At 40.7% G+C, this 12041-nt stretch overlaps 1 protein-coding gene across 3 annotated transcripts in view; it reads right to left on the bottom strand.

The window, feature by feature from the left end:
• Positions 1-12041, bottom strand: part of CCDC134 (coiled-coil domain containing 134) — a 1075626-nt gene that overhangs the window by 97409 nt on the left and 966176 nt on the right. For all 3 annotated transcript variants that reach the window (XM_044068206.1, XM_044068214.1, XM_044068222.1), the window contains one exon: positions 682-753. In XM_044068206.1, coding sequence (XP_043924141.1) covers positions 682-753 — 72 coding nt within the window. The remainder of the gene's footprint in view (positions 1-681; positions 754-12041) is intronic.

Genomic DNA, 12041 nt, shown 5'->3' with positions numbered 1-12041 from the left:
TGTTTTTAAAGAGTTTTACTAAAAGTACACAATATCGTAACTAAAAACAAGAGTGTTGGGAGCAAATAAGACAAACCTAGCTATTCTCCTGTCTTGGGATTCCAATTAGCAGTGCCTAACTAAGCTTTGCTTTAAAAGTCGGCATGAAGTTTAACTGCTCTACATAAGGATAACTTGGTTTATCATGGCTGCCCAACCACACTCACCTTCCTCTGGAGAAAGATTGCTCTTCACTATGAGAGGACTAACACATAGTTCCACTGCCCTAATTGTAAAGTTGGTGCATGGGAATAAAAGCTGAGCAATCTTCATATTTTAATTCTCATATCAAGAAAGATGATTTTTCCATATTTACTCTGACCATTCTTCAGTTTCCTTCCAAAAGACTGCTGGTACTGCAGCTGGATTTGATTGGTAAAGCAGCATACACACCCCTTTTCAGTCATGACTACAATGCTACAACAGAAACTAAACAGCAGTACACTTTCTGCCAATCATACAGGTCTCTGATGAATTGTGTATGATACTACAAACCACCTAAGCTGGCATGCATTTTCACTGGTAGTATTACCTAAATGGTTAACTAGTGCCCCTCCCAATCAAAACATTTTACCTGCATTGTGAGTTGTCTGCCTTACAAATTAATTCTGACATCTAAATTACTAGCAATGGTTTTGTTACCTCATGACGATCAGTCTTAAATGGATTCCGGTAGTCTGGAGACTTCTCACTGATGCCCAGTTCCTGTGCCATCTACAGACCAAAATACAAAATGACACTTAAATGTTTTATATTACTTTTGTTTTTCTTTTTTTCCAATAGGAAAGCAAGTGACAAAAATACACAATAATCTTTAAGAAAAGACTGGAAAAAATGTATAAGGCACAGTATGCAATAAAGTGCCATCAGATAAATAATTTCACTCAGATGTGTATTCAACAACAACGCAAAACTAAAGGAGGCATCTTCAAACGTCACATATTAGGGAAAATGTGTCAAATCATCACCTTAGAAAAAGCCTGTGAAAACATTTCTGCCTTTTCTGAGACTACTGATGTGTGAAAATAGATGCAACACAAGTCTGAAACTCACATCTCATATGCAACAAACACTGATGAACATGACACATCTCGTATGCAACACACACTGACTTGATGACCCTCTTCATCAAACCCTGTTCAATCCAAAGGAAAGGATCATGAAGAATGTAGGAAAAGGAAAATAAATTTCAGGTATTCTTTTTGACAGCAGTGCAACAAAAACACAGCAGTGGGGTACAATAAGGCTGAATTTGAAGAAGAAAATAAATGCTGTAAACAATGTGGCCATCTTTGTTTGAAATGTATGTCAAGCAATTTCAGCTTACTTAAATCTCAGAGAGCCCACACCCTTACATTACACTTAATATGCATTACACGATTACTAATTTGCAAGACATATTTCCAAGCTAGCATTCCAGCAACTGGGCATAAAAATACAGAAACCATAAACGGTAGGTAATCAACAAAGACAAGTAAATAATCAGAAATAAACAACCTAGAACTTGGAAGAGAACAGAAAGGCTCTGAGATTAGAGTTGCAAGAATCCAGTAGAACACTGACAGAACTAGAAAAAAAGCTACAGTGGCAAACAGGAAAACTGAGAACAGATCCAGAAAAAACAACATATGGATATTAGGAATGTCAGAGCATGCACTGGATACAGAATTGGAAAGAATGCAACTGGAATTGCTGGAAACAATATTTTGCTTATCCATATTGCGAGAGCCAATCATAGAAAGAATCCACAGAGATGAAAGAATGGTCTCTTTGCCTTTACTCCTACATAGGTCCTGTAGTCTCACTTATAAATGCACGGATTTTGGTTCGGTCAGTAGCCATAGTAATTCCATATACATAGGTATTTATGGCATTATATTTTTCAACATGGACATGGCAGTAAGTGTACTTTTAGTTGAGTACAGAATACAAGCCATATTCTGGCATATACAAGACCAAGTGTTTAACTGTGAAAGGGATAATACACAGGTTAACTGAGTGGATTCTTGTATTAGGCAAGTAGGGCTGAATGTTAATAATTTTCAAATTAATATGAAACATTAATTATTTGTTCACAGTTTCAATAATATTAAGCGTAGAAATTTTGAAATGTTCATAGTTGGTTGTTAAATTATTAAATTACTTATTACATCTTAATTTACATGCATCTTTTGTTATACAATGAACCTTGACACTCTATTTATTTGAATCGATTCCAGCTATATGTATGGTTACAAGTCAATACTAGATATTAGAATGCACTTCCTAAATTCGGGATAGTTGCCTAGCATCTGTGACTACTTACACGATTTTATCATTATAGAGAAAGGTCTCTTTAAATAGTTTATTCGTGACTTTTGTCTACGAATATTATTTAATTTTTTCTTTTCACGGTTTTACTTTAGGTTGTCTATTAATAAAACAGGTGTTATTAGTGACCCACAGTCAAAACAGTTTCCTATATTGTGTAATAAATTTTTTAACAGATGATTTTCTGTATTTGTGGTTTTTAAAACGCCAATACATTGCGCAATTTTACTTTTTATTTTTTTAATGAACAAAATAGAGTATGTTCCATAATTAATCTAGAGCCCTATACATTTTTTATACCAATATGTATTATAGGGTTTGGACCTATATTTGAATTTAAACCCAGTTCTATATTGTTGTTTAATTATTGGCAGAGATGGTTTAAGATGTGAGCAATGAGCACTTATTTGGTTGTTCATTATAGGTAATGTAATTTTACGACATACAAGTATTTTAGTTTTTAAGCGCACAGATGCATTTGTACATATGTGAGTCATTTTAGTACCACACATATGTTATTTAATAAAGACGTCCTTTAGAATGAATAATATTTTAGAGTGCCCGTATAACTTGAACATACAAATACAAAGGATGATAATTAAAATAACTTAAAGCCAGACATCTATTGAGAGTCATTAGAGATGCTTCTGTCCAGGGAAAACAGTTGAATGTTATATTAAGCACCTACTTAGATAAGTTACAGTGTAAATACAGTTGAAACGATGAAAACGAGAAGTTCTGTTGACACTACTTCCATTTCTGGTCAACATCCGGTACTTTCAACAGTATACTATCATTGATTTATCAGTATGAGTATTTTATGTACGAACTAGTATGGCACACTTAAGTAAGGGTTATGAAATAAGAATGTTCATTCCAATTTAGTTTTTTATTTAGGTTTTTATTTTTCAGTATTTACACACTAGATTTTTGTAACCTGTATTACTATAGACTTTTAGTATAAGGTACTGAGACCACACCTTTTCCTAATTGATGGATTACTTATGAGTTAATAGTATTAAGTTTCTAATTTGAAGTGTGTTGTCATTGGTTGTTGCTTACTATTTGAATCCAAATGTATTTGTTGTTTAAATGTGATCTGAAGAAGCGTGCATTCAGCACGCGAAAGCGCTTATCCTTCCTGTTTTTATGCTGTTTTCTGAATAAAAGAAGATTGTTTTTCTCACTTCTCGTGGTGTGTCCTATGGTATCTTACTTGGATATATTATGCTATTTTGCTTTGCCTGAGGACACTTTGGAAAACGGTGATATCATCATTTACTTGGTTCCTACTGTCTATATCCCTAATTCCAATCATCCCTATTGGCAGAATTTCCTTTCTCCAATCCCATGTTGGCTTAGTTCTTAGGATACTTTCTGCTACTTTATAGATGTAATATTCTGTATGATTATTACTTTCTCCTTAAAGGCCTTAATCCAAAATCCTAGTCGCTCCTTGTTCCTTGAGCTTCCCACGTTTTATCACCATCCCTTTCCACTTTGAATTATACTTTTCTGCTTGTGTGAACTGTGTAGCTCTGAAATACTCCTTTAAATCGGTTAATCCCAATCCGCTCTGTTCTACTGGAAAAATGAGCTTATCCGATTTGAATCTTGCTGTCTTCCCCTCCCAGATAAAGTCCCTCAGCTCTTTATTAATTGCCATCCACAACTTCTCCTCTGGTTGAAAAATATGCCTGACTTGCATATAAGACAAATGGGACTAAAAACATTTTAACTGCTTGTATCTTTCTATCCATATCCATGTAACAAAGCTTCCATTTTCTCAGGTTTTGTATTACCTTTTGTTTGGTCTCTTCCCACATATCATTAGCTGCCACACCAGAATAATTTTTATCCATAGTCCTAAATACTTCATTTTATTTTGTCCTCATAAATATGGATATTCCTTGACCAATTCATATGTGGGTACTTAATTTACCAATACTGCCTTTCTTTTAGCTTCATTAATTTTGTATCCTGAAAAAGATTTGAAACTGTCTCAAAATGTTCCACAACACTGTAATGTCTCTTTCTGATTTTGTCAGGTATAAAATAATATCTGCAAATACAGCCAGCTTTTTTCACTACTATATCAATTATAGTCTTGAATTTCTGAGTCCCTTATTTTCTTTGCCAATGGCTCTAAATATAATGCAAATAAAGGGGAAAGAAAACACCCCTGCCTGATTCCTCTGCTCAAGTAGACTTTATCAGAGAGGACCCCACCCACTTTAATTTTTGCCTCCAATCCCTCATACAGCATCCTAATTAACTTTATAATTTTTTCAGGAAATGCAAATGCTTCCATTGACCTGCTCATAAAATTACAGCTTACTCTGTCAAATGCTTTCTCTGCATCAAGACCCACCAACAACAACACTATTTTCTTAACATTCTGCTTCCCTCTGGATCATCAATGTTCTGTTAATGTTGTCAAGCTTGCCACCCCTCTATAAAACCATACTGGCATTAGGTTTACCATTCTTCTTCCCGTTATAGATATAAACACTTTATAATCATGGTTTAGTATTGAAATGTGCCTGTTTGAAGCTGGATGTGAAGGATCTTTACCCACTTTAGGTATTACAGCTGCAACTGCTTTCTTACAGAATGTTGATACTTCTCTGCTTAAAATACTGTTAAACAAAACCTTCCAGATCTTTATCCGTTTTTTTTCCCTCCTAGCTTCCAAACTTCCACTGGAATACCATCCATTCCTGGGGACTTTCCTATAGATTGGTTAAATATCACAATTTTAATTTCACCTCCTCCTATCCTAACCGTTAGTAATTGATTGAGGCTCATCTACCTCTAACTTTGGCATATTTAGCTTTTCCATAAACACTTCCATTTGGATCTTTTCTTGATTTCCATAAGTCTCAGCTTTATACAGACTGTGATGCCCCACCACTGGACCAGTAATCAAGGAGCCTCAATCCTCACCACTAGCACCAGTTGGGGATGTACATGGGGAGGATGACAACTTACATACACAGTATTTCCAGATGCAGCTCCCTGCATCTAGTGCAATTTCCCTTAAGAGCACACAGACACCATAGTCAATCCAGGGTTGGTTTCTTCTTCTTTCTCCAGATCCCTTAAAAGACTCCCCACTGGCACAGCTATAGAGTTGAGATCTCAGCTGAGTGGCCAAGCCAAGACCTATACCACTCTCTCTGTCCAACCAGTGCTTCGTATCCCTGCCCAAGTAGATCACACACACACACACACACATATGCACACAAACACCTGGGAAAGGCTGGCTCAGGTTTACTATCTATGTTCTCTTTTGCCCAGACTATAAGGTAGTTATTACTGCCACCAGCTGCCATTTATCAGCTATTTTAAGGCCCTTAACAAAGGGTGTCCAATCTTACTGTGTAATGTTACTATAAATACAAATGGTAGTTTGATCAAGAGCTAGGCTACTAGGAGTGTCCCACAGTGTCACCCAATAAATATGCAAATACTCTCAGAACTTAAATGTCTCACAAATATTAGACACAATGAAAGGTTTACATATATTTAATAATGAAAAACAAAAGAACAAGAAAATACTCGGTACATAATCACAGTAACATCAGAGTTCAAAATCACACAAAATATTTAAAACAATGTTGCAGAACAGCCTCAAATAAATAAATAAAAACATATAAATTAAGCTTTGCTATATTCCTGACTATATCTAGAGAATTACTACATCCTAGTTAACTTACTTACAGAGCAAGCAAGACAGATGTGGTGAGTGGTTCTTCAAGCTGATGTTGTCAGGTCAAAGAAAAATACAGAATACACAGTCTCTCTGAGGGAGTTCTTCAATTACTCTCTCAAATATTTTTTGCTGGGAAAGCTTTGCAGAATGACATAATTTCTTGTCATCTGACTCTATCCCAGGTGAAAAACAACCAGTGGTGCAACTGGTAGCATTTAGCATCTACCTGTGAAAATACATAGGCAGGCCTTTTGTTAGATCTGAGGCAGATCCTGGAAGCCATAAAACAATAAAATACTTTTACATCTCATACCTAGTAATTATTTCTCTTTCAAGACAACACAGAGAGCTCTCCAGTATAGACATCCTGTCTCTTGCTATCATAAAGTAATTTTATTTCAGCTACTTTTCTGAAATGAACCTCTTGTGTTCCAGTTTCCATTGTTAAAATACATGCATCTAAGCAGTTACAATAGTGTAAGTACATTTCTATTATAATCCAGTAGGGTGTACTGTGGTTACATTTTTAAGCTCAGTACTGTACAAAATCTCTCTTCAGCACACATGTCTATAAAAACTATCTTATATGACATATAGTTCTAATACATTTGTAGCACAAGTATATGAATCATGTTGATATTCACAAATGACACATAATTACTTACAAAATTCCTGATAGCTGAGCTGCAGTATCTCCTTTCGTGACAACCCCCCCCCCCCCAAGACTCAAACTAGTTTTTCAAGTGACCCTTGAGAAACGTTGCTTGAGAGGGTTGAGCCTATCTGGGAATACCTTACCTAATTCCTTGTCTCGAGATTTCAGGTGCCTTGGCATTGCTGACCCTATTACAGTGCTGCACTGTCCTATCATATGCCTACAACTGTAGGCTCCACCATAGTAATTTGGGATTTTGCTGGCTGGCTCCCTCTAGCCATAGATCCCCATCAGACTCCTCCTGCCTCTTACTGCAAATACTTAGCCCCAGGGCCTCCCTATCATGGTAAGGTTTCATCATGTTAACATGGTACAGCTTGTGCCCCTGCCTAGCAGTTCCACCATGTAGTTAGCTGCGCTGACCTTCCTTACCACTTTGAAGAGTCCCTCCTAAGCTGCTTGCAGTTTGTTGTATCTGACAGGAGTGAAAAAGTACAGCTGTGTACACTTACCATAAATGTAGCTATTCGAATGTATTCACTTTTGCAATCATCACCTGTGGTAGCCCACGGCCAACCCAAATACGAGAGTTTATGTTTTTCTGCGTCGGCTGCTGTCGCTTGTTGACTGACATCAGGTCATCAGTGCTATAAAGCAAGGCAGCCGATGACATTACATCAGTTTTTCTTGCCCTAACCAGTCAGAAGCCCAAGGAAATATGGTAAAGTGGTCCTGGTGGTTAAAAGCCACCATAAGAAGCTTATGTCTCCCTAAGGAAAGAGGATATAAGGGGGAAGGAAGGAGGGAAACTAGGACTGCAACAGTGAATACACTAGAACATCTACATTAATGGTAAGTGTACACAACTGTATTATGTTCTTCGTGTTTCACTATTGCAGTCATCACCTGTGGGAGGATTCCCAAAGCTAAGGAGAGGGGTGGAAGGATTAGTTAAGAGACCTAGGCATGGGTAAGCATGCCTGCAGAACTGCAGAGGCAAACCCTGCCCTAGCCTTAGAGAAAAGAGATGGGTGGTAATGCTTTGTAAAGGTATGGACAGATGTCCAGGTGGCAGCTTCCAAGATGTCCCTGGTGGGAACTCTCTGAGGAATGCTGTGGAAGTGGAGGCTGCCCTAGTGGAATGGGGACAAATCGACTTAGGGGGTGGTTTCCCATGTAATCTGTAGCAGAAATGGACTCAGTGTGACATCCATTTTGAAATGATTTGCTTGGAAATAGGCTTCCCCTCTGTCCCTAGGGCAAAGCTGACAAGAAGTTGGTCTATTTTCTTGAAGGGTTTAGTATGATCCAGGTAGTACCTGAGCTGTCTGTGCACATCTAGCAAGTGCAGTATTCTTTCCCCCTTGTTTCTGAGGGTTAGGGAAGAAGGTGGGTAAATGTATGGCCTGATTAAGAGTCACAACAGATACCACCTTGGGCATGATGAAGGGGTTAGTCCTCAGGAAGACCTTGTCTGCATGGAAAATGATGAAGGGGTCAATGGCCATAAGTGCCTGAAGTTCTGAAACCCTTCTGGCTGAGGTGATGGCTAATAGGAAAGCAGTCTTCCAGGAGATGTATTTCAGTTCTGCTGAAGCAGCAGGTTCGAAGAGTGATAAGGTTAGTTTTTCCAAAACATAATTCAGGTCCCAAGCTTGCCTAGGTGGCCTTCTGGGAGGTCTGATATAAGAAGCCCCTCTGAGGAATTGTTTAATCAAAGGATGTGAGAACAGGGGCTGGTCTGTATCGAAATGAGCTGAAATGGCTGAGGCGTGGATTTTAATAGAAGAGAAGGAGAGGCCAGTATTGAATATCTCTGCTAGATAGTCCAGGATAAGAGGGATAGAAGGTTGCGAGGAACTCCCCCCTGTGGTCTGGCTCCATGAGCAGAATCTTTTCCATTTCCCTGCGTAAGGTTTTCTGGTGCTGGGCCTTCTGGCCTCTGTGATAATGTCTAGGACCTGTTTGCTTAACAGGGGCCCCTTGTTTGCTTTTAGAGTATTAGCAATGCTGACAGTTTGAGAGTCTGCAAGTCTGGGTGCAGCATCCCCCCCCCCCACCTGAGTCAAGAGATCTGAGATCAGGGAGAGCTGCCTTGGGAGGCTGTGATGTCAGGCTACGCAGTAAGGGGTACCAATGCTGTCTGGGCCAATCTGGAGCAATGAGGATTGCCTTTGGTCTCTCCTCCCTTATCTTGATCAGTACCTTGGGAATAAGACACAGAGGAGGGAATGCATACACAAACAGGGAATTCCAGGGGATGGTCAAGGCATTCACCTTTCACACTAGGCGGTGATACTCCCTGGTATAGAATTTTTTTAGTTGGTGGTTGAGGTGTGAAGCAAAGAGATCCACCTCTAAAGTTCCCCACTCCTGAGTGACTTGCAAAAAGATTTTTCTGTGGAGCTGCCATTCGTGGGGGTCCAGTAAGTTTCTGCTTAAGTGGTCTGCCAGGGTGTTGTTGATCCCTGGTAGGTATTAGGCTATTAGGTGTAATCCCATGGAGGAGGCTGTCAGCCACAAGTTCATGGCTAGCCTGTACAGAGGGTAAGATTGTGTCCCTCCCTATATGTTGATGTATCACATTACTGTGGTGTTGTCTGTTTTGATAAGCAGAACCCCTGGCCTGAGATGAGGTTTGAAGGATGTCAGAGCCTTTTGTATTGCCATAATTTCCTTCTGATTGATGTGTAAGGGAAGGTGCTGGGCATCCCAAGGACCTTGGGTGCACCTGCCAGCTAAGTGAGCACCCAAAGCAATGTCAGAGGCATCGGTGGTGATGTTCTACCCAGTAGGGCGGAGGATGAAAGAAAGACCCTTGTTCTTGGCAAAGGCCCCTGCCCACCAGAGAAACTCAGCCCTTATACAGGGGATCAGAGGGAGAGAGGTCTCTAGAGGCTGAGAGTGCTGACACCAAAGATTCTTTAGATACCACTGAAGTTTTCTCATGTGAAGCCTGGCCAAAGGAATTAGAAGGATGCAAGATGCCATGTACCCCAAGGCTTGCAGGACCTTCTTCACCACGAGGTGACTTCTGGAAGCCAGTTGGGTAAAGCAGAGAGGCAGGAAACTCTGCTTTTCTGGAGATATAAAGGCCATTTGGGATGCTGTGTCCAGTAGTACTCCCAAGAAAATGATCCTCCTGGAGGGTGTTCGGTTAGATTTTTTCTCATTAATGGTGAACCCTAAGGAAGTTAGGAGGGTTTTGACAAAGAGGAGGTCCTGAATCAGCTCTTCTTTGCACTCTGGCTGAATGAGGCAGTCGTCCAGATAAGGGTAAATCTGTATATTTCTCTGTCTGCAAAATGCTATGGCCAGGGCTAAGCATTTGGTGAATACCCTGGGAGCAGTAGATAAGCCAAAGGGTAGCGCATAGAACTGAAAGTGTTGTGAGCCTGCTCTGAAGCACAGGAATTTCATGCAGGATTCCCTTATGGGGATGTGGAGGTGAGCATCTTTTAGGTCTAGGGTCACTAACCAGGCATTTTTTGTCAGCATACAATGGTGGTGCAGCGGTTAGCATTGTCGCCTCACAGCAAGAGGTTCATCGGCTCAATCCTTGGCTGGGGTGCCTTCTGTGCGGAGTCTGCATGTCCTCCCTGTGGACGCGTGGGTTTCCTCCGGATGTTCCGGTTTCCTCCCATATCCCAAAGACATGCTGTAGGTGGATTGGACAATCTAAACTGGTCCTAGGTGTGTGTGTGTGTATGTGTGCCTTTCGTGGAAGGTTGGGCACTGGGCTGATAACTGGACACTGTAAAATTCCACTGCCAATCATGAGCAGACAGGTGATCTGCTGTGGCGACGCCTAACTGGGAAAAGCTGAAAGAAGAAGGCAGCAGCTGCTGCAAAGTTAGCATTTTGAATTTGGTGACCACCAGAGAGGTGTTCAGAATGGATAGATCCAGGATGGGGCGCCAAGTGCCCTCTTTTCTGGGAACAAGGAATAGAATGGAATAAAAGCCTTTGCCTTTTTGATCTGCGGGAACAGGTTCTACTGCCCCTGAGATCTGAGAGTTTGGACCTGTTTCACTGCCTCTGCCCACTGATTTGGAGGTAAGTGTGGGTACCCTCCTAGAATTGGGAGATCACTGAAAAAGAATTTGTATCCCTGAAAAATGATCTTTATGACCCATTGGTCCTTTGTTAAAGAAAGACAATTTTCTTTGTACAGGGAAAGCCTTCCTCCTAGCTTTTGGTGAGTGACAAGAGGGCAGAGGGGAGAGAGGGAGTCATTGAGAGTTTTTGCCATAGAAGGATGTCTTAGAACTCCCTGCCTTTGGGGCAGAAGTGGTTCAATGTTTGCTTTTCTGCTGTCCCGGGGATAGGGGCCTGGGTGTTCTGTCCCTGCAGGGCTTACCTTGTCCCTGTCTGCTAGGTGCAGGAAAGGACCAGTGTTTAGAGGGAAAATAAGAAGTTATGTACTCACCATAACGTTCCATCTGAGTAGGTGACTTCATTTGTCTGCAACCTTTGGGTCTTGGATCCGAACTCGGATCTGAGCCAGCAACTTATTTCATAGCTTAGAGATCCGAGCTCCTAGCTCCTCCCCTTACCCATAATCCCCTGCCAACCCTGACTGACCTCAGATCAAGTTTGCCCATATACAAAAAATCCCGAAGGATATAAGACAAGGACATACAGGAACAAGAAAATTTCTGAGGGCCGGGGGGGATGGTTGCAGACAAATGAAGTCACCTACTCAGATGGAACGTTATGGTGAGTACATAACTTCTTAATCTGAAGTAGGTACTTCATTTGTCAGCAACCTTTGGGACAGAGTCCCCAGCTACCTGAATCTTGGGTGGCCATCATGGAAGGATGTTCCGAAGCACTGGAGAGCCAAAGGACGCTCTCCCTCTGGAGATAATGTTCAGCTTATAATGGTTGATAAATGTATGAGATGAGACCCAAGTGGCCGCGGAACAAATATCATCCAGTGGAACTCTAGATCTAAAGGCTGCAGAGGTAGATACAGAACGAGTAGAGTGCGCATGAATTCCCTGAGGTGCAGGCCTCCCAGAAGTGTCATAGGCCAAGAGAATACACTGTGAGATCCATCGTGACAAAGTGATCTTAGAGACAGATTTACCTAGGTTAAATTTGGAAAAGGAAATGAACAACTGGTCGGATTGCCTATGACCAGCAGTCCTGTGAATGTAGAAGTGCAGTTGTCTGTGCACATCTAAGGAGTGAAGTTTGTATTCTCCCTTGTTCTGATACTTAGGGAAGAAAACTGGTAGGTTAATGGACTGATTGATATTTGCCTCTGAAGCCACCTTGGGAAGAAAAGAAGGATTGATCCTGGGGTACCACTCTATC

This window comes from Protopterus annectens, chromosome 1.part0 (genome assembly GCF_019279795.1).
Source record: "Protopterus annectens isolate FY-2018-M chromosome 1.part0, PAN1.0, whole genome shotgun sequence".
Taxonomy (NCBI): Eukaryota; Metazoa; Chordata; order Ceratodontiformes; family Protopteridae; genus Protopterus; species Protopterus annectens.
The sequence above is the reverse complement of the archived record's forward strand: the minus strand, read 5'-3'. Positions and strand labels throughout refer to the sequence as shown.